The sequence below is a fragment of the Microcaecilia unicolor genome, chromosome 10 (genome assembly GCF_901765095.1).
Source record: "Microcaecilia unicolor chromosome 10, aMicUni1.1, whole genome shotgun sequence".
NCBI classification, from domain to species: Eukaryota; Metazoa; Chordata; class Amphibia; order Gymnophiona; family Siphonopidae; genus Microcaecilia; species Microcaecilia unicolor.
The window spans coordinates 141,393,669-141,415,675 of NC_044040.1; the positions used below are offsets into that span (position 1 = coordinate 141,393,669).

Genomic DNA, 22,007 nt, shown 5'->3' on the forward strand with positions numbered 1-22,007 from the left:
GGAGGGATGGACTGGAGCTTCAAAAGTAATAGAACTATGTTCCAAGTTGTTCCCCCTGGGTAGGGTACTGGAAGAAAACTGTAGAATGGCATAATGGAAATTCCCTATGATTCGAGGAAGAAGAAAGCAATGTGAAGAGGATTTGGATGTTGTGCTATAAAGGTTACACTGAATCTTCTGTGTTTTACTATTGCACTATATTTGCTTTGACAAGTAAATTCTTATCAGAACAACCCAAAAAGCTGTGAATATATTTTGTTGAGTAGAGGAGTACAAAGAGACATAGATGCCAACACAATACAAATCACATCTCCTTGGACACAGGAAAGGAGCTTGTTTGATATTGGGGGTGCTCAGCACCCACAGGAACTCGCAGAGCTGGCTCCAAGGAGGAGTGAGTGATCCCTAAGAAGAGAATTGCTTCCCAGAGGCTGTTAGGTGGGTTGCCAGGGGAGCAATCGCTCCCCCAAATAGACTTCTGACAGTGCCTATTTTTCACACGATATGTCACATGAAAAATAGGCACCGGCGCTGGCAGCAGTCCACTCTCCCTGACGCCTCAACCTGGCTTCCTCTGAAGCTTGCACGTCCCTATCTCCTTGCAGGGTTGGATCCTTCTGAGCGGTGTCAAGATGAGTTTTGCACATATATTTATTTATATGTAGCTCAATGCGAGGTATGTCCCTTTCTTCAGAGGGCATATATTCTAACAGCTTCATATACTAACACATGGTAACCAGTTTCTGTGTTAATGCTCATTAATGCACATTATGTTTGTGCAGCCCTGCGTATGCCTTGTAGCGCTATAGAAATGCTAAATAGTAGTAGTAGTAGAATTAAGAAGAGCATTTTTGATATGACGTTTAAATCCGACTTTGGACAGTTTGATCAAAAATGTTCAAAATTCAAGCAGTGAATAAAGTAATTTTCAAAACAGCAAAATGTTTACCTTTATGTTTTGAAAATGGCCATTTGCTAGATGTTGCTATACTCAGTGTTCCTATCTTGTTGGAACACTTTCGAAAAAGAATCCACGTGAAAAATGCACAAAATCAAGCCATTGAGATATAGGAAGAGCCAGCATTGTTAATAGACTGGCCACACTGACATCCCAGCAGAGCAGTGGGGCACCCTAGGAGGCACTGCAGTGGACTTCACATAAAAGATCCCAGGAGCGCATCTCACCGTTACCCCTTATATTGTATGGTCAGCCCCCCAAAACTCACAAAAATCAGCTATACACCACAACAATAGCCCTTTAGACTGCAGGTTTTTGGTGAGTTTGGGGGGGCTGACACTTTTCTCCACAAGTGTAACGGTTAGAGTGAATTATTGTCCTGGGTCCCCTTCTCCATAGTATACTGCACCAACCACTAGCCTACTCCAGGGACCTGCTTGCAGCTCTAATAGGACTAGCCATAACATCTGAGGCTGTCATAGAGGCTGGTATGTACTGTTTCTTTCATATCTTTGGGGGGTGGGAGGGGGTCAGTAACCACTAGGGGAGTCATTCCTTTATTCTTCAAACGGTCATCTGTTCATTTGGTGCACTTTTTTGTGGTTTAGTCATTATTAAAACAGGTCTAGCTCAAAAAATCTTTGTTTTAGTCCTGAATATTTTTTTTTCATTATAGCAGAAAAATATCCAAATCCTGCCCTTAACACACTCCCAACACACATTCCCTTGTTGTTTGAATGCACTGCAGACAAACAGCATGAAAAAATGTTTAGAAAATGCATTTCGAAAATAATGATTTGAACATTTTGGCATGCAAAACGCTCAAATGCCACTTTATGCCACTTTTAAATGTTTTTCTCTTTCAAAAATGAGCCACTAAATAAAATAAGCCCCATCATTGGCCTGTTAACTATATGGGCAAGATTCCCCCCCACACACAAAAAAAATAAACCTTCCCAAACTCAAGTAGTTTTTTTAGCTTAGGAAGTGTGTGTGTGTGTGTGTATATATATATATATATATATATTTGCATCCCACATTTTCCCACTTATTTGCAGGCTCAGTGTGGCTTACAATACATTATGAGTGATGGAAATACAGTTTGTAACAGTACGCTTATGGGTTACATTGTGAAGAGTTGTAGGAAGACAGAGTAAAGTCAGGATATCATTTGGGAATAGAACAATGGAATAAAACAATGGGGAGTTGAGGGGCGATAAAACAGTATTAAGGGAACATAAGGTCTAACAATTTTATCTGTGGGTAGAGTTTTAAGAGAGGTGAGGATACGGGGGAAGAGAATTCAGAAGAGAGTGTGTTGATGCGTATCTATTAGTGTGTATGGACTTCATGTATTTTGATCCTTGCTGTAGATTTTCTCAAAGAGATAAGTCTTCAGTAGTTTGCGGAAGTCGGTTAGTTCGTAGATCGTTTTCAGGTTGCGTGGTAGTGTATTCCAGAATTGCGTGCTCATGTAAGCGAAGGTTGATCCGTGCAGTACTTTGTATTTTATGCCTTTGCACTTAGGGAAATGGAGATTGAGGAAGGTTCGGGACGATCTTTTAGCGTTTCTGGGTGGCAGGTCTATTAAGTCGGACATGTATGCAGGGGCTTCACCGTGAATGATTTTGTGGACTAAGGTGCATACTTTGAAAGTGATACGTTCCTTGAGTGGGAGCCAGTGTAGTTTCTCCCGTAAGGGTCTTGTACTTTCGTATTTTGGTTTTCCGAAGATGAGTCTGGCTGCTGTATTCTAGGCTGTTTGAAGTTTCCTCAGTATTTGTTCTTTGCAGCCCGCGTATAGTGAGTTGCAATAATCCAAGTGACTGAGTACGAGTGATTGCACTAGGCTGCGGAAGACAGATCTTGGAAAGAATGGTCTTATTCTTTTCAGTTTCCACATGGAGTAGAACATTTTTTTGGTTGTGTTGTTCGCATCAGTCTCAGGTGTTAGGTGGCGGTCAATAGTGACTCCAAGGATTTTTAAAGTTTCTGAGATTGGCAGACTTAGTTTAGGTGTGTTAATGGCGGTAAATTTATTTGTGTTGTATTGGGAGGTAAGTATGAGGCATTGAGTTTTTTCTGCGTTCAGTTTCAGTCGGAATGCATCTGCCCAGGTGTTCATGATGTGTAGACTTTGGTTGATTTCGTTAGAGATCTCATTAATGTCTTTTTTGAATGGAATATATATCGTTACATCATCGGCATATATGTATGGGTTGAGGTTATGGTTTGATAGAGGTTTTGCCAGGGGGGTCATCATTAGATTGAAAATAGTTGGTGAGAGGGGGGATCCTTGCAGTACTCCACAATCAGGTGTCCATGCGGCAGACGTAGTTGAGTTTGATGTGACTTGATATGAGCGTAAGGTTAAGAACCCCTTAAACCAGTTTAGGACATTGCCTCCAATGCCAAAATATTCAAGAATGTGTAATAGGATTCCGTGGTCTACCATATCAAAGGCGCTTGACATGTCAAATTGTAAGAGGAGTATATTGGTGCCGGTTGCAATCATTTGTTTAAATTTGGTCATTAGGGTAATTAATACTGTTTCTGTGCTGTGATTTGTCGGGAATCCTGATTAGGAATCATGTAGTATGGAGAACTTGTTGAGGTAGTTTGTGAGTTGTTTGGTAACCATCCCTTCGGTTATTTTGGTTATTAGTGGTATAGATGCTATTGGTCTGTAGTTAGTTATTTCGCTTGTGTTTTTCTTTGTGTCCTTGGGTATTGGGGTGAGTAAAATGTTTCCTTTTTCTTTTGGGAAAAGTCCGTTTTGTAGCATGAAATTCATGTGGTTAGTTAGGCCTATTATGAATTGTTGAGGGGCTGATTTCATGAGGTTGTTTGGGCAAATATCTAGTTTGCATTGGGATTTGGCGAATCTTTTGAGCGTTTTACAGATGAGGTCCTCTGATAATAGTTCGAATTCGGTCCATATCCTGTCTGCTGGGTATATTCTCTCTTCTGGGTCTAGACAATTTAGGAGTGTTGCATATTCAGTAGGGCTGGTGGGTATTTTAAATCGTAGTTGTATGATTTTTTCCTTGAAGTATTTCGCGAGGTCGTCGACCCCTGGTGTATCTTTGCTGTTATTTGTAACTGGTGTGGTGTCTAGCAATTTGTTTACAAGGTAGAAGAGTTTGTGTGTGTCTTTGTAGTTTGGTCCAATCATTGTTTTATAGTGTAGTCTTTTAGTCTGTTTAATGGTATATTTGTATTTCCTCCTGAGTGATTTCCAGGCATTCAGTGTGTGTTCGTCTTTCTTTTTGTTCCATGTGCGTTCTAGTTTTCTGACTTGTGTTTTGAGTTTTTTCAGCTCTTCGGTGAACCATGAGTTTGGTTTTTTCCTGTGTGATGATCTGGTATGGATTGGGGCAATTATGTCTAATGTTGTCTTACATATGTCGTCCCATTCTTGGAGGAATTGAATGGTGTCTGTATTTGTTGACCATATGCAGATTACATGCCTTCTAAGCTACAAAAGGGAATTACTAGAAAATATACATGAGATTAAAACGAGAATCTTGGGCATCCAGCTTCAAACTCAAATTTAGGAGTCCTTTTACAGAGTGGCAGCATGTGAAACTTTACCGCTAGGTCAATGGGTGGTGGTAAGGTCTCAGACCCAAAATGGAAGCGCGCCAATTTTTATTTTGCCGCATGTCCATTTTTGGCCCCCCAAAAAACAAGGCATCTTTTCAGGTGTGATGAAAAACAGACCTGCGCATGTCCAATACACACGTCTACACCAGCGCAGGCCATTTTCAGTGCACTTTAGTAAAAGGACCCCTTAATGTTTGGTATGTGTCTACCTGGTTAGGCTAGACTTTATAAACAAATGTAGGCACCTAGATGTCTTTATAGAATATACTCCTACTATGTGCCCAGTTAGGTAATATGAATGAGGGTGGGCCCTGGAGCCAGGATAAACCAGAGCCATACAGTGAGTTAAGGGGAAGAAAATAATAATTGTTTAAGGTATCAGATAGGGGCACTGTTCAATTCACAGATGGGGTGGGGTTGGAGCAGAAAAGTAAACACAAAACTAGCCTTAGATATAAGAATGTCCTTTTGTGGCCTGCTCCTGCAGGCTCACAGCATGCACCACTGTCTTTCAGCAAAATGCTTGGCTCTGGTCTGCATCCCCAGAGCTATCAGTAGAATTAAGGTGATTCTCACACTGTGTGGGAATGTCTTTAAAGGGAAGTGGCAGCATCCTATAGACTCCCTCATATACTCTGACCCTGCCCGGGCAAAAAAAAACAGCGTTTGCATGATCCTGGCCTGCCCGATGTCACACCTCAAAACTGAAAGACTGGAGGCTGAGGAACTGCTGCATGATGTGTGCGTTTGACTCCTTATGGCAAGCCATCCATGAGGGGTTTATGGTCCATTATTAGCAAGAAGTGTCGACCTAGAAGATAATACTGTAATGTCTTAAAGGGCCACTTGACAGCTAGGGCTTCCTTTTCAATCATTGCATAGTTTTGTTCCCTAGGAAACAGCTTCTGGTTGATGTAGGCCACAGGGTATTCTTCACCAACCGCTTCTTGGGCTAAGACTGTCTCAAGTCCGACATCCAGTGCATCTCTCTGTACCGCAAAGGGCTGGCTGAAGTCTGGGCTGACCAGTAGTGTCTGGTTCAGAAGCTTAATGCATCTTCTCAGGGGCCTTCTTCTGCAAGCGTAAGGTTAGTGGCTTCATTTTTTCAGTGAATTCCAGAATGAAGAGTCAGTAGTACCCCATGAGTCCCAGGAAGGCTTGCACCTGCTTCTTGGACTGTGGTACCAATACTTGTATGATTGATTCCACCTTTTGGACCTGGGGCCTTGATTGTCCTTTTGCGACAGAGTACCCTAGGTAGTGGACCTACTGTCCTCCCAGGAAGCAATTCTTCAGAATTTCCATAAATCCAGCTGTCCTTAAACTGTCCAGTACCACATCCACCTGGATTTGGAGGGTCCTCCAGTCTTTGCTGTAAATGGCAATGTCGCAGAAGTAAGCAGATGCATAACCACCATGTGGCTTTAGCAGGCAGTTGACAAGGAATTTAAATGTTATAGGAGCCCCTTGAAAGCAAAAAGACAGAATAGTAAACTGAAATAGACCCTGGGGTATCGGAAAGGCTGCCTTAAGAACATCCATACTGTGTCAAACCAATGGTCCATCTAGCCTAGTATCCTGTTTCCAACAGTGGCCAATGTAGGACACAAATATCTGGTAGAAACCCATATAGTAGCAACATTCCATGCTACCAATCCCAGGGCAATCAGTGGCTTCCCCAGGTCTATCTCAATAGAAGAATATAGACTTTCCCTCCAGGAACTTGTCACTATTCGCTGACTGAAAAAATATTTCTTCCAATTTGTTTTTAAAGTATTTCATAGTAACATATTTTGTAATATAGTAGGTGATGGCAGATAAAGACTGTAAGGTCTATCCAGTCTGCCCAAGGTAAACTCATAGTATCAGGTATGATCTGATACTATATATGTATACTTGATCTTGATTTGTCCTTCTCATTTTCAGGGCACAGACCATAGAAGTCTGCCTGGCACTGGTCTTTTACTCCAGCTACTGAAGCTGAATCTGTCCAGCCATGATCAGGGCACAGACCGTAGAAGTCTGCCCAGCACTGGCTTTGCTTCCCAATTACTTGTGTTTTGCCATCTAATTACTGCTAAGCTTGTTTGATTCCATGCCTTCTATACAGGATTCCTTTGTGTTTATCCCATGCATTTTTAAATTTCATTAGAATTAGAGTATTTTATTTATAAACTGCTTTTTTCAAAAGAGGGAAACACACAAAAAAAACCCATACATAATAAAACACAAACAGAAGCACCTTTAAACTTTGAAAACCTTTGTAACACAGATACAAAAAAATTACTTCTAAGAAGTCTATGAGTCCAAAAAAGGGTGGCAGGAGTTCAAGTGGTCACAAAATAAGCCATACAAAACAAATAGAGGGGCATAATTGAACGAAAACGCCTATCTCCATGGGCGTTTATCTCCGAGAATGGGTCCGTGAAGGGGCGGACCGAACCATATTTTCGAAAAAAATAGACGCCCATGTTTTATTCAACAATGTGTGAGCTGGGCGTTTTTGTTTTTCAGCGATAATGGAAAATGAAAGCGCCCAGCTCAAAAACGAATAAATCCAAGACATTTATTCGTGGGAGGGGCCAGGATTCGTAGTGTACTGGTCCCCCTCACATGCCAGGACATCAACTGGGCACCCTAGGGGGCACTTTTACAAAACCAACAAAACAGGTAAAAGAGCTCCCAGGTGCATAGCACCCTTCCCTTGTGTGTTGAGCCCCCCAAATCCCCCTCAAAACCCACTGCCCACAAGTCTACACCATTACTATAGCCCTAAGGGGTGAAGGGGGGCACCTACATGTGGGTACAGTGGGTTTGGGGGGGTTGGATGACTAATAAGCATTAAGCAGCACAATTGTAACAGGTAGGGGGGATGGGCCTGGGTCCACCTGCCTGAAGTCCACTGCACCCCCTAACAACTCCTCCAGTGACCTGCATACTGCTGCCAGGGAGCTGGGTATGACATTTGAGGGTGAAAATAAAAATTTGTGAAACATCATTTTTTTGTGGTGGGAGGGGGTTAGTGACCACTGGGGGAGTCAGGGGAGGTCATCCCCGATTCCCTCCAGTGGTCATCTGGTCATTTAGGGCACTTTTTGGGGCCTTATTCGTGAAAAAACAGGGTCCAGGAAAAGTGTCCTAAATTCTAGCTAAAAACGCATACTTTTTTCCCATTATCAGTGAAATGCGCCCATCTTTGTTCGGCAGATAACCACGCCCCAGTTCCGCCTTCGCCACACCTCTGACACGCCCCCATCAACTTTGTCCGCATCCACGACGGAGTGCAGTTGAAAACGTCCAAAAATCGGCTTTCGATTATACCGCTTTATTCGGTTTTGTGAGATAAACGTCCATCTCCCGATTTAGGTCGGAACTTGGGCGTTTTTCTCGTTCGATTATAAGCAGGATAGTCTTTCAAATTCTTCTTGCTACCACAGAAAATGAGCCAGCTCTAGTTAACTCCAGGTGAATTGTTGAAGAGCAGGTACCACAATATTACAATGCCCCTATGAATGCAGTACATGCACTGGTGAATACCATACCACAGCCATCTTCAGATAAATAAATAAGTCATGGTACAACACATCAGTGGCGTACCGAGGTGGGGTGGTGGAGGCAGACCGCCCCAGGTGCAGGTCGTGAGGGGGTGCTGCCATGGATGTCTTCCTCCCCCCCCCCCCCCCCACCGAATGGTGCGGTGCTGCCGTCTTTACCCCCCAGTGCGGTGCTGCTAGGAACTGTTTTTCCCCCTATTTCATCACATCTGAAGCTTCTGAGAACCCAGTGCCACACGTTTAGCATACAGGAAGCTATCAAAAGCTATGTCCTGGGCAGGGTCAGCCCAATTACTAGGCAAACTAGGCATCCACCTTGGATGACAGATGTCAGGGGGCAGTGGAATTTGAAGGGGGGGAGCCTGAGCATTCCCTATACAGCAGGAAGTTTGCATTAGAGGGGCCAAGATACAGGTCTTTGAGTGCTGGCATGTTCTTAAGGACTCACGTCATGAACTCATAGTTTTTAAGAAATGCAAAGCAGCGGCAGCAAAGGAGGAAAAAGCAGGTGGGGAAAATACTGGACATGGTGCGGGCACTGTTCCCTCTAAGCTGAACGGGTATCCTCCAACTGCACTGCTACCAGTAGGGGGTGGTGCTTCAATACTGTGTTTTCAACCTCTAGGGATAGGCAGGTTCCCTGGAGTCCTGCAGAACTTGCCTGTCCCTCACTATTATGTGATAATGAAATCACCCCTCCCTCATTGACAGGATTGTAGATGGAGGACTCCCGCTCAGTTTAAAGGGAACAGTGGGTGGGGGAGGGGAAAGGAGATGCTGAAAACTTGGGGGGGGAATTAGGGAAGTGCATATGCTAGAAAACTGAGGTGAGGTAAGGAAAAGAAGGGGTGATTCAATCTGGACAGCTGAGTGGGGTAAGGAAGGAAAGGAATATGCTGCAAAAAGCAGAAGTGGTAGGCAAGAGGATGAGAGAGGAAGAGCCTTGATCCAAGGGGGAGGGGGGTCACAAGACTGAAGGATCATCCAGAGATTCAGAAACCCTTGGCCAACCTTGGTCCTGGGTAATACTTCCAGAAGAAAGCATTAAGAATCTTTAAATTCATTTCTGCATTTTTTTCCACAATTTCTTTTCACACTGAGTTCATTATAACATAAGAATAGCCATACAGAATCACACCAATGGTCCATCTGGTCCAGTATCCCAGGGGCGTAGCCACGGGTGGGCCTGGAAGGGGCCAGGCCCACCCACTTTCCCTCCAGGCCCACCCAACATCCCTCGCATGTCGCTCGCTGCCTTTTCTCCGGCCATCAAGAGCTTTGCCTGCAACGGAAATGCTTGCCCTCCCCGCCGGTGCTGCCTCGGTCCCTGCATGCTACCCTGCCTCAGTCCCTGCATTCTTTTTTTCGATCGTCGCATCGCCTGTAGCGCTGCCATTCACACAGGCAGCTCCGCTCCCCTCTGCCGCATCCATCTGGCCCTACATAAACAGGAAGTGCGTCAGAAAGGGCCGGATGGACGCGGCAGAGGGGAGCGGAGCTGCCTGTGTGAATGGCAGTGCTGCCAGCGACGCGACGATCGAAGAAAAGAATGCAGGGACCGAGGCGGGGTAGCATGCAGGGACCGAGGCAGCGCCAGCGGGGAGGACAAGCATTTCTGTTGCAGGCGCGGTGGGACGCAGGAGTGGAGAGAGAGGCAGAGAAGGGCATGAAAGCTGCCTTGCAGCGATTCCTCAAGGCCGCCACACTACAGCAGTGGCCAGGAAGAGAAACTAGTGGTTGGGCTGGTGAAGTAGGAAGTACTCCTGTAGCCAGGACCTGCCCACCAGGGGATGTACTATCCTCTCGCACCGAGGATATGTCTGCAAGTGCTGCCCGGGAGGGAAAGGTTAGGACAGCTGTTGTAGTTGGTGATTCGATCATTAGGCATATAGATAGCTGGGTGGCTGGTGGACGTGAGGATCGCCTGGTGACTTGCCTGCCTGGTGCGAAGGTGGCGGACCTCACGAGTCACCTAGATATGATTTTAGATAGTGCTGGGGAGGAGTCCGCTGTCTTGGTACATGTGGGTACCAATGACATAGGAAAATGTGGGAGAGAGGTTCTGGAAGCCAAATTTAGGCTCTTAGGTAGAAAGCTCAAATCCAGATCCTCTAGGGTAGCATTTTCTGAAATGATACCTGTTCCACGTGCAGGGCCCAAGAGACAGGCAGAGCTCCAGAGTCTCAATGCGTGGATGAGACGATGGTGCAGGGAGGAGGGTTTTAGATTTGTTAGGAACTGGGCAACATTCTGGGGAAGGGGGAGCCTATTCCGAAAGGATGGGCTCCACCTTAACCAGGGTGGGACCAGGCTGCTGGCGTCGGCATTTAAAAAGGAGATAGAGCAGCTTTTAAACTAGAAATGGGGGGAAGGCCGACAGTCGCTCAAAAGCGCATGGTTCGAGAAAAGGTATCTTGCAAAGATACCTCACAAACAGGGAAGATAGGGTTTCTGGATAGTGAGGTTGCACAACAGACCGTGGTAGACCAGGTGCCCTTAAATACAACTAAAGATCAGACAAAAGATGTCAAATCAATAGTGTCAGGTACTAAGCATCATGCAAATAAGAACAACAAACATACTCTGAAATGTCTATATGCAAATGCTAGGAGTCTAAGAAATAAGATGGGAGAGTTGGAACATATTGCACTAAACGAAAAATTGGATATAATAGGCATTACTGAGACCTGGTGGAAGGAGGATAACCAGTGGGACACTGTCATACCAGGGTACAAAGTATATCGTAGTGATAGGGTGGACCGGACTGGTGGAGGGGTAGCATTGTATATTAACGAGAGCCTTGACTCAGATAGATTACAAATTCAGCAGGACACAAATCACACCTTTGAATCATTGTGGGTTGAAATTCCATGTATAAAAGGGAAAAAAACGGTGATAGGAGTGTACTACCGTCCGCCTCACCAGGATGAGCAGGTAGACACAGAAATGATAAAAGAAATCAGAGACGCGAACAAAATGGGCCATGTGATAATAATGGGTGACTTCAATTATCCAAATATAGACTGGGTAAATGTAACATCAGGACACGCTACAGAGATACAATTCCTTGATTAAATCAAGGACAGCTTTATGGAGCAACTGGTGCAGGAGCCGACGAGAGAAGGAAATATTCTAGACTTGGTCCTTAGTGGAGCGCATGATCTGGTGAGGGATGTTATGGTACTGGGGCCGCTTGATAACAGTGACCATAATATGATCAGTTTTGATATCGACCTTGAAGTAACTGTACACAGAAAGTCAAATACGTTAGCGTTTAACTTTAAATAAGGAGACTATGATAAAATGAGAAGAACGGTAAAAAAAAAACTTAGGGGGGCAACTGAGAGAGTAAAAACTGTACAACAGGCGTGGACGCTGTTCAAAAATACCATCCTGGAGGCCCAGGCCATACATATTCCGCGAATTAGAAAAGAAAGATGGAACTCCAAAAGACAGCCGGCCTGGTTGAAAAGTGAGGTGAAGAAAGCTATTAGGGCTAAAAGAAACGCCTTCAGAAAATGGAAGAAGGAACCATCTGAAAATAACAAGAAGCAGCATAAGGAGTGTCAAAGCAAATGCAAGGCGCAGATAAAGAAGGCCAAGAGGGATTACGAAAAAAAGATAGCATTAGAGGCAAAAAAACATAGTAAAAATTTTTTTCAGTATATTAAAAGCAGGAAGCCGGCAAAAAAATCGGTTGGGCCGCTGGATGACCGAGGGGTAAAAGGGGCGATCAAGGAAGACAAAGACGTAGCAGAGAGACTGAATGAATTCTTTGCTTCGGTCTTCACTGAGGAAGATTTGGGTGGGATACCGGTGTCGGAAATGGTATTTCAAGCGGACGAGTCGGAGAAACTTACTGACTTCACGGTAAACCTGGAGGACGTAATGGGGCAGTTTGGCAAACTGAAGAGTAGCAAATCTCCTGGACCGGATGGTATTCATCCTAGAGTACTGATAGAACTGAAAAATGAGCTTGCGGAGCTACTGCTAGTGATATGCAACTTATCCTTAAAATCGAGCGTGGTACCGGAAGATTGGAGGGTGGCCAATGTAACGCCCATTTTTAAAAAAGGCTCCAGGGGAGATCTGGGAAATTATAGACTGGTGAGTCTGACGTCGGTGCCGGGGAAAATGGTAGAGGCTATTATTAAAAACAAAATTACAGAGCACATCCGAGGACATGGATTACTGAGACCGAGTCAGCACGGCTTTTGTGTGGGGAAATCTTGCCTGACCAATTTACTTCAATTCTTTGAAGGAGTAAACAAACATGTGGACAAAGGGGAGCCGGTTGATATTGTGTATCTGGATTTTCAAAAGGCATTTGACAAGGTACCTCATGAAAGGCTAAAGAGGAAATTGGAGGGTCATGGGATAGGAGGAAATGTCCTATTGTGGATTAAAAACTGGTTGAAGGATAGGAAACAGAGAGTGGGGTTAAATGGGCAGTATTCACAATGGAGAAGGGTAGTTAGTGGGGTTCCTCAGGGGTCTGTGCTAGGACCGCTGCTTTTTAATATATTTATAAATGATTTAGAGATGGGAGTAACTAGCGAGGTAATTAAATTTGCTGATGACACAAAGTTATTCAAAGTCGTTAACTCGCGACAGGATTGTGAAAAATTACAAGAGGACCTTACGAGACTGGGAGACTGGGCGGCTAAATGGCAGATGACGTTTAATGTGAGCAAGTGCAAGGTGATGCATGTGGGAAAAAAAGAACCCGATTTATAGCTACGTCATGCACGGTTCCACGGCAGGAGTTACGGACCAAGAAAGGGATCTGGGTGTCGTCGTCGATAACACACTGAAACCTTCTGCTCAGTGTGCTGCTGTGGCTAGGAAAGCGAATAGAATGTTGGGTATTATTAGGAAAGATATGGAAAACAGGTGTGAGGATGTTATAATGCCGTTGTATCGCTCCATGGTGCGACCGCACCTTGAGTATTGTGTTCAATTCTGGTCGCCGCATCTCAAGAAAGATATAGTAGAATTGGAAAAGGTGCAGCGAAGGGCGACTAAAATGATAGCGGGGATGGGACGACTTCCCTATGAAGAAAGACTAAGGAGGCTAGGGCTATTCAGCTTGGAGAAGAGACGGCTGAGGGGAGACATGATAGAGGTATATAAAATAATGAGTGGAGTGGAACAGGTGGATGTGAAGCGTCTGTTCACGCTTTCCAAAAATACTAGGACTAGGGGGCATGCGATTAAACTACTGTGTAGTAAATTTAAAACAAATCGGAGAAAACTTTTCTTCACCCAATGTGTAATTAAACTCTGGAATTCATTGCCGGAAAATGTGGTGAAGGCGGTTAGCTTAGCAGAGTTTAAAAAGGGGTTGGACGGTTTCCTAAAGGACAAGTCCATAAACCGCTACTAAACGGACTTGGAAAAATCCAAAATCCCAGGAATAACATGTATAGAATATTTGTACATTTGGGAAGCTTGCCAGGTGCCCTTGGCCTGGATTGGCCGCTGTCGTGGACAAGATGCTGGGCTCGATGGACCCTTGGTCTTTTCCCAGTATGGCATTACTTATGTACTTATATCAGTGTCCTTACCCTTGGCCTGCCCCGTGAGAGGGGGTGGGGTGGAGAGAGTGAGTGAGTGAGTGAGTGAGTGAGACGGTGGGGTGGAGAAATAATTGTTTGACATGGGGGAGGGAGAGATGCAGGAGGAAAAGAGAGGGAGAATTGTTTGATATGGGTGTGGTGGGGAGAGGAAGGGAAAGGCTGCAGAGGAGTGGCAAAGGACGATAGAGGAAAAAAGTGTTGGACATGACAGTGGAGGGAAGGGAGTGAGAGATGAGAGAGGGAAATATTAAACATGGCTGGAGAGAGAAAAAGATGTTAGACCAGGGGCTCAAGGCAGGGAGAGAGAGAGAGAAAGAAAGAGATAGTGGACAATATGGGAGAGATGTTGGACATAGAGGTGGAGCAAAGGGAAGGAGGGATGCTGCACAAGAGACGGGGAAGAGGGAGATATTGGATCCAGGGGCAGAAGGGAGATATGCTGGAAAATGGGTAAGAGAGAGAAATGCAGGACAATGGAGGGAGGGGTAGGAGGGAGGGGACAGGCATATGCTGGTGGGGGGAGGGGGTAAAAGGGAGATGTCAGGCTATGAGAGTGAAGAGAGGATAAAGAGAGAGGGGAGATGGTAATGAAGTGAATGAGAGGATAGTGATTACAGGTGGTAGAAATATGGTAATGGTGCGTATATTGAAGATGGAAGGCTGGGAAGGAGTGAGTTTGGATGTGGGTGAACTAGTGGGTGAAAGGAGATGGAAATTTGATAGATATCTGAAAAGTAAAAAGGAGGAAAAAGTTTAGAAAGAGGGTTAAATTTGAGTGGACAGAGGCAGAAAAGAACAAAAAAACAGAAAGGAAAGAGCTAAAATGGAAAGATCAATATTTCAGAAGCAGTTGTAGTGAGGAAATGGAACGAGAGGAGAGAAAAGACAAATGGACAACAGTTGCTTGAAGAATTTGCAGAAGACGACGGGAAAGTGGGAAGGAGAAACTGAAACCAATATGATAGAAAAATAAAATGTCCAGACAACAAAAGGTAGAAAAATAATTTTATTTTGAACATTTTAAATAGAATGTTAGCTTTGGGAAATGTTCATAGCGGATGTCTTTTTATTGTGTTCAGTAGAAAAGGAAATGCATTTTTATTTTTATTTCTCCAGTGTTGCACTAAATGTTGAGGTTCTCAGTTCAATTTTTGTCTACATATTTTTATTTCTAATTTGTAATCCCTTGTTCTGTATTTGGTGATGGTCTGTCAGTGTGAGACTGTAATGGCAGATGGGGAGATTAAAGAGGAGAGGGCTTTTTTATTTTCTGCCCTGGGCCCCAGCATGGCTAACAACAGCCCTGACTCTTGCAGTAGCTGGTGGGGATCCCCAAGCCCTGCTAGCTGAGGACCTCCACTGAAGGTGACCAGAAATCCCTTCTGCTGAGCTTGGCAGATGGGGGCAGCATCCTTGAGCCACTGACAACTAAGCATGCATGGGGTGCCGCTAGCGGTGGCTCAAGGAGTTGTTGCTTCCAACCAAGCTTGGTAAAAGTAAATTCTGGCCATCTTTGGTGGAAGTTTTCAGGTGACAGAGCTTGTGGATCTTAATCAGCTAAAGTATTTATCTTTTGAGTTGGGAAATGCTGGGGGAGGGGGGTTAGAGAGAAAATTTTGTGCCCACCCACTTTGGGTTCAGGCCCACCCAAAATTGGCTCTCCTGGCTACGCCACTGCAGTATCCTGCTTCCAACAGTGGCCAATCCAGGTCACAAATATCTGGCAGTCAAGGCAGAAGCCCAAATAGTAGCAACATTCCATGCTACCAATCCCAGGGCAAGCAGTGGCTTCCCCCATCTTTATTTCTCAATAGCAGACTATGGACTTTTCCTCCAGGAACTTGTCCAAACCCTTTTTTTAAACCCAGATACAATAACTGCTGTTACCACATCCTTCAGCAATGAGTTCCAGAGATTATTCTTCCAGTGAAAAATGTTTTCTCCTATTTGTTTTAAAAATATTTCCATGTAATTTAATTGAGTGTCCCCCTGGTCTTTGTACTTTTTTTTGAAAGTGTGAAAAATCGATTCACTTTTACCCATTCTACACCACTCAGGATTTTGTAGACCTCAATTATATCTCTCTGCTCAGTTGCCTCTTTTCCAAGCTGAAGAGTCCTAACCTCTTTAGCCTTTCCTCATATGGGATGAGTTCATCCCCTTTATCAATTTGGTCGCTCTGTTGTTTTAAGCATCTGCGTTCAAGAATTCAGCTGGACCTGGATTTTGACATATGCTTACTTCCTGTCTGAGCTCAACATTCAGAGGTACACAGGTTATTTCACTTTATCTGCTGAATTTTAACTCCACAGTCCTCATCCGGTCGAGTCCCTTTCTTAGACTACTTTATGTATAGTTTGCGGTTTAAGGAAGCGGACACGTCATTTCTAATCTTTGGTGACCATTAAGTACAATATCCACATTAATGAACGCAGACACCATAGACTTTAATAGATCTGTTTTTCTTTAAAACTGGAGGGACTGGTGAAATTAGTTAAAGTGAAAAGGGGCAATTTTGTCTTTGCTGGACGATTTTTTTTTTAAATTATTATTTCAAAAGTTTTATATGTTACAAGAACCTTAAAGAAACATGTAAGAAAAAACATTGTTGGACGATTTTATAAAATATGTTCCCATCAAAATGTATGACGAAGAGAACACGTGGACCTAATTTCATAGAAAGGTGAAATCCATCGTCGTCCCCGCCGCCCCCCCCCCCCCCCCCCCCCAAGTGGATTTTTGTCCTTTTAATGCACAACACTATAAGTACTTACCGGATCATTAGAGGCCGGCAGTCTCAGATTCTTCTTCCCTTGCCCCAGCGGGTATTCCTTCCATTGCGATTTCTTTTCCTTGAGCTTTTTGCTTCTGTTTCTCTCGGAGTCCGAAGAGCTAAAGCAGGAGACCACCGTCAGGCACCCGATGAACAGTAACATGAGCCAGCAGCCGGGAGGGAGGGACCCCGGAGCCATCTCTTCTGGATGGGATCCTGCAGGCGCTGCTCCCTTCCAGAGGTTAGCCACGTGCTCTTTCAGATCCGCAGCTGGAAGAGAATAGGATGGACCACTTCCCAGCTACAACACCTGCAGATCCCTATCTTCTGGATTATTTCACTTTCTCTGTTAGCTCACGGTCGATGAAATCTATTGGTGATAAGCTTTTAACCTTCAATCGGCGAGCCAGAGCTACCTTGGCTTTTTCTGGGACAGGTCTTGGGCTTTTCTTAGATCTCAGTCAGTTTAAACTTTGCTTTGGCTCTAACTCGATCCCTTCACGAGACAGAGGACAGATCAAAGAAGCAAACGTGCCTCTGACTCCTGATGCTTAGCAGTACGTTTCTAGGGAAAAAAAAGTCCATATCCAGTGCCTGACTTCCTGATCCTTATGCTGTATCTGTCGGTGAAGTTTTGACGCTAAGGTTCAGAGCGTCTCTGTCCTGTCTGCAGTTGGCTGCCTGCTTTCTGTTGTACAGTCTTATGAAGCCTGGAAACTGGAGCCACTGATATGAGGATGCCAAGGCTTTTTTTTTTTTTTTCACAATGTCCTCCAGCTTTCCTGTGCTTCAATCACTTTCTGTCAGCCTGTCTCTGGTCACTTCAGTCATCTCCTGGGAGAATCCCCTACAGTGTCTCTCGGTATCAGCTCCTTTTAATATGCTTGAATTCCCCGCCTCACAGTGGCTGTCCGCTCCCCCTACTCACCCTCCTACTAACCTATACATCCCACCTCCAGGTCAGGGAACTGCTGGGGTGCCACCCTATGGCTTCCCCTATGTACTGCAGCTGGTTTTAACTTACCAGTTCTTAGTCAAGCTTCATGCCAATCACATCCTGTACATCAGGAAGCAAAATGGACAATTTAAGTCTTATTTCTGAAGTACAGAAAAAGCCAGAGTTAATAAAATTGATCAGGAATTACATCTTATTGAGCTCTAACCCTAACCCTCTTTCTCCTCATTCATCTCTGGCTAACTTGACAAGCATATGTGATATATAAAGGGTTTTCTGCCCTCCTTTCATGTACCAATAGTGCTACTATCAGTTCTGGCCATTCCTCCTGAATAAGCATAAGAAATTTTGGGTGTGTATGATTCAAATATATGCAAATACTTCATGCATATTAATCTGGGATATCCTGAATACCCTATTGATTGGGATGGTGGGGAAAGCAGAGAACCAGTTTGAGCACTAGTTTATAGAAAAAAACCTTTAGACATACTAGACCAAGTGTGTCAAACTGCAATCCAAGAGAGCCACAAACTATTCAGGTTTTCAGGATATCTGCAATGAAGTATGCATGCAATATATTTGCATGAACTGTCTCTATTACATTCATATTTAGCTCATGAATATTCATTTACACAGAATATGGGTAAATAAATTTCAATATAGTTGTAACATATAATCAATGTAATATATTACCACAACTATGAATTATCTCACAATTCTTATTTATTATATATAGCAAAACATATTAAAACCTATTAAATCTGAAATCACATCATTATATTGCTACATGCAAACATTCCATCTGCCTAAACAAATTGTACTAATACAAATATCTCTTATAACCCACGTTGCACCCACACCATACAAACCAAGGGAAATGAAAAGGCTGATCAAACAGTGGTGTACTTATCCCAATGGTGTACCAGTCTGTCTTGAAAAGTCCAGATTGATTCACACCATGATACTGAGATGTAATGCTCAAATGTCCAACTGCTGTTCCATAGTTATTATACAAATAGGTGTGCAGAACATAATACTTCTAAAATCCCAGGTGTGATCAAGTGCCACGCTGATCTACTTGAAAATGAAGTAGGCAGTCATAACCGAACTAAAGCCTGTTTCTGCAAATTACCGAACCCAACACGGTCTGTTTCTCTCCACAAGCATCATCAGGGGTCTGACATCTTATATTGCTGGAAAGGCTAACGGGTGGAAAAGAACTCACTCCAAGCCAACACGTCACATGGTGGGAATACCAAAAGACGCCCACACATGCAAATATTCATTTGGAATATCCAGAAAACCAGGCTAGTTTGTGGCTCTCTAGGATTGCAGTCAGTCCCCCCTGCACTAGACTCCCAGCAGCTCCAGTTTGTTGGATGAGGCCATCTCATTTAAAGCTATGTCATTTGTTTTAGCTCATGTGAAGATATCACATTTTACCAGTTTCACCCATCTGTGATTTTTCCAAAGATTTACCTGTGACATGTAAGTTCTGGCAGAAGTTGTAGTACGTTTCATCAAATCAAACAGCACCTCTGAGTGAAAACTCAGAAACATTTGCCTGTACTTGCCTGGTTAGAGTATGCTGAATGTCCTTTCTTTACAGCATAACTGCACAAATGATCTCTGATGCACAGAATATACCCCAGACTTAATTTCATCTGGGGAGGAGAGAGGGAGAGAAATGGGATGAGAAGACAGGAGAAACAGTGTATTAAGCATTTTTCCTATAGACACCAACCCTCTGACTCTGGAAAGGTCTCCAAAAATTGTGCTCACAAATTTAGGTGTGGTGCTGACTTGTGTGTGTAATTTAATAAGGTGAGAAGCCAATTAGTGTCCATAATTGACTTTTTAACAAGCAATTATTGGCACTAATTACATTTAATTGGCTGTTACATGTGTAAAGTTAGGCGCATGATTTACGCCTAAAATTTATGCATGGCCCAAAAAAGGGGGCATGGAAAGAGGATGGTCGTGAACATTTTGGGGTGGAATGGGGAGGTGGTGGTTCTGAGTTACCTGCATAATTACAAAATAAAGGTGTTCCACACATAAAGTTAGGTGCGGGCATTTGCACCACGTTTTCATTGATACAAATGGTGATGCCTAAATTTAAGCAAGACCATAATGTTTAAATGTTATCCTATATAATAATTCTCACCTCCAACGTTCTAATGTGCCTGGGACTGTGGCTCCCTTGGAGGTGGTCTGCTAGGCAGTTTAGAACGTTCAGACGTGAGTGACGTCACTGACAGCTGATTCCAAGGCAAGGGGAGGAGTAGGGAAACACACGGAGCGTGTTTCCCTACTCCCCCCCCCCTGCCTGGGAAACAGCTGTCAATGCCCCCCCTCAGCGCAACACCCAAGCCCCTGCTCTGCAAAACCATGAGCCAGGCAGGGGGAGGAGTAGGGAAACATGCGGAGCGTATTTCCCTACTCCTCCCCCTGCCTACCAATCAGCTCTCAGTGCCACCTCCCCAGGCGCATCACCAAAGCCCCTACCCCCCCCCCCCTCTTGGGCACATCAACCCCCTAGCCACCCGCAGCCGCCAATACAAACACTGTCCGGCCACTGCTGCTTCTCCTGTGGAGCAGCAGCGGCCAGTACAAAAAGAAAAAAGCCAAAAAATATTTTTAACCTGAAATGCGGCTCCGTAGACAGCCATCTGGCATTGGCTGTCATCTCTGCAGCCGCTCCTCCTCTCCCCTCCACGTCACTGCCCCTGCAGGAAGACCCCGGAGGAGCGCAATAATGTCAGAGGGGAGAGGAGGAGCGGCTGCAGAGACGACAGCCAATGCCAGATGGCTGTCTATGGAGCCGAGTTTCAGGTTACAAATCTTTTTTTGGCTTTTTTTCTTTTGGTACTAGCCACTGCTGCTCAACAGGAGACGCAGCAGCGACAGGACAGCATTAGTATTGGTGGCTGCGGGTGGCGAGGGGGTTGATGTGCTCGAGGGGAGGGGTAGGGGCTTGGGTGATGCGCGGAGGGGGAAGGGGGAGAGTCGCTGGACATGGGTGGCTGGAGGGGGGCAGGGGGAGGGGAGGGTCGCTGTACATGGGTGGCTGCAGGGGGAGAGGAGGGTCGCTAGACATGGATCGCTGCGGGGGGGGGGGGGGGCAGGGAAGAGGGAGGTGGGGAGGGGGTCCTGAGACCAGATGGGTGGCTGAAGGGGAGACAGAAGGGATGCTGCAGGGGGGGCAGGGGGAGAGGAGGGTCACTGAACATGAGTGGCTACGGGGGGCAAGGGGAAAGGAGAGGAGGGTCGTTGGACATGGGTGGCTGCAGGGGGAGAGGAGGGTTGCTGGACATGGGTGGCTGCAGGGGGGGCAGGGGAGAGAGGAGGGATGCTGCAGGGGGGGATTACCTTGCTAGCGCCCGTTTCATTGCCTACCGAAATGGGCCTTTTATACTAGTTATTCTATAAACCATGCCATAGTTTAGGCACGGTTTATAGAACAGTGGTGTAGCCAAGGGTGGGCCCAGGCCCACCCACTTTGGGCTCAGGCCCATCCAGTAGCAGCACACCATAAGTACATAAGTAATGCCCCACTGGGAAAAGACCAAGGGTCCATCGAGCCCAGCATCCTGTCCATGACAGCGGCCAATCCAGGCCAAGGGCACCTGGCAAGCTTCCCAAATGTACAAACATTCTATACATGTTATTCCTGGAATTGTGGATTTTTCCCAAGTCCATTTAGTAGCGGTTTATGGACTTGTCCTTTAGGAAACCGTCTAACCCCTTTTTAAACTCTGTCAAGCTAACCGCCTTCACCAGGCTCTCCGGCAACGAATTCCAGAGTTTAATTATGAATTGGGTGAAGAAACATTTTCTTCGATTTGTTTTAAATTTACTACACTGTAGTTTCATCGCATGCCCCCTAGTCCTAGTATTTTTGGAAAGCGTGAACAAACGCTTCACATCCACCTGTTCCACTCCACTCATTATTTTATATACCTCTATCATGTCTCCCCTCAGCCGTCTCTTTTTCAAGCTGAAAAGCCCTAGCCTCCTTAGTCTTTCTTCATAGTCTTTCTTTCAGCATCCTGGTTCCAACAGTGGCCAATCCAGGTCACAAGTACCTGGTAAGATCCCAAAACAGTACAATACATTTTATGCTGCTTAAGCAGTGGATTTTCCCCAAGTCCATTTTAATAATGGTCTATGGACTTTTACTAACTGCTTTTACCATATTGTCTGGCGACGAATTCCAGAGTTAAATTACACGTTAAATGAAGAAATATTTTCTCTGATTCATTTTAAATTTACTACTTTGTAGCTTCATTCCATGTCTCCCTAGTCCTAGTAGTTTTGGAAAGAGTAAGCAAACGATTCACGTCTACCCGTTCTACTCCACTCATTATTTTATAGACCTCTATCATATCTTCCCTGAGCTGTCTTTTCTCCAAGCTAAAGAGCCCTAGCCGATTCAGCCTTTCCTCATAGGGAGTCTCATTTATGCGACATTCTGGATTATCCGACATACCTAGGTGACGTCACAGCATCATTAATGAGATGCATGTGGGGTTCGTTCTCTTTCCTAGTGTTGCGTTATTTAAAAGGCAGCACTGCTGGG

General features: G+C 44.8%; 1 protein-coding gene across 1 annotated transcript in view; it reads right to left on the reverse strand.

Moving 5' to 3' along the window:
- ERFE (erythroferrone) overlaps positions 1-16,940 on the reverse strand; it is a 69,592-nt gene extending 52,652 nt beyond the window's left edge. The window contains exon 1 of the mRNA XM_030216278.1: positions 16,472-16,940. Within this exon, the coding sequence (XP_030072138.1) occupies positions 16,472-16,669 (198 nt within the window). The 5' untranslated portion in view covers positions 16,670-16,940. The remainder of the gene's footprint in view (positions 1-16,471) is intronic.
- Between the last annotated feature and the right edge of the window lie 5,067 nt (positions 16,941-22,007).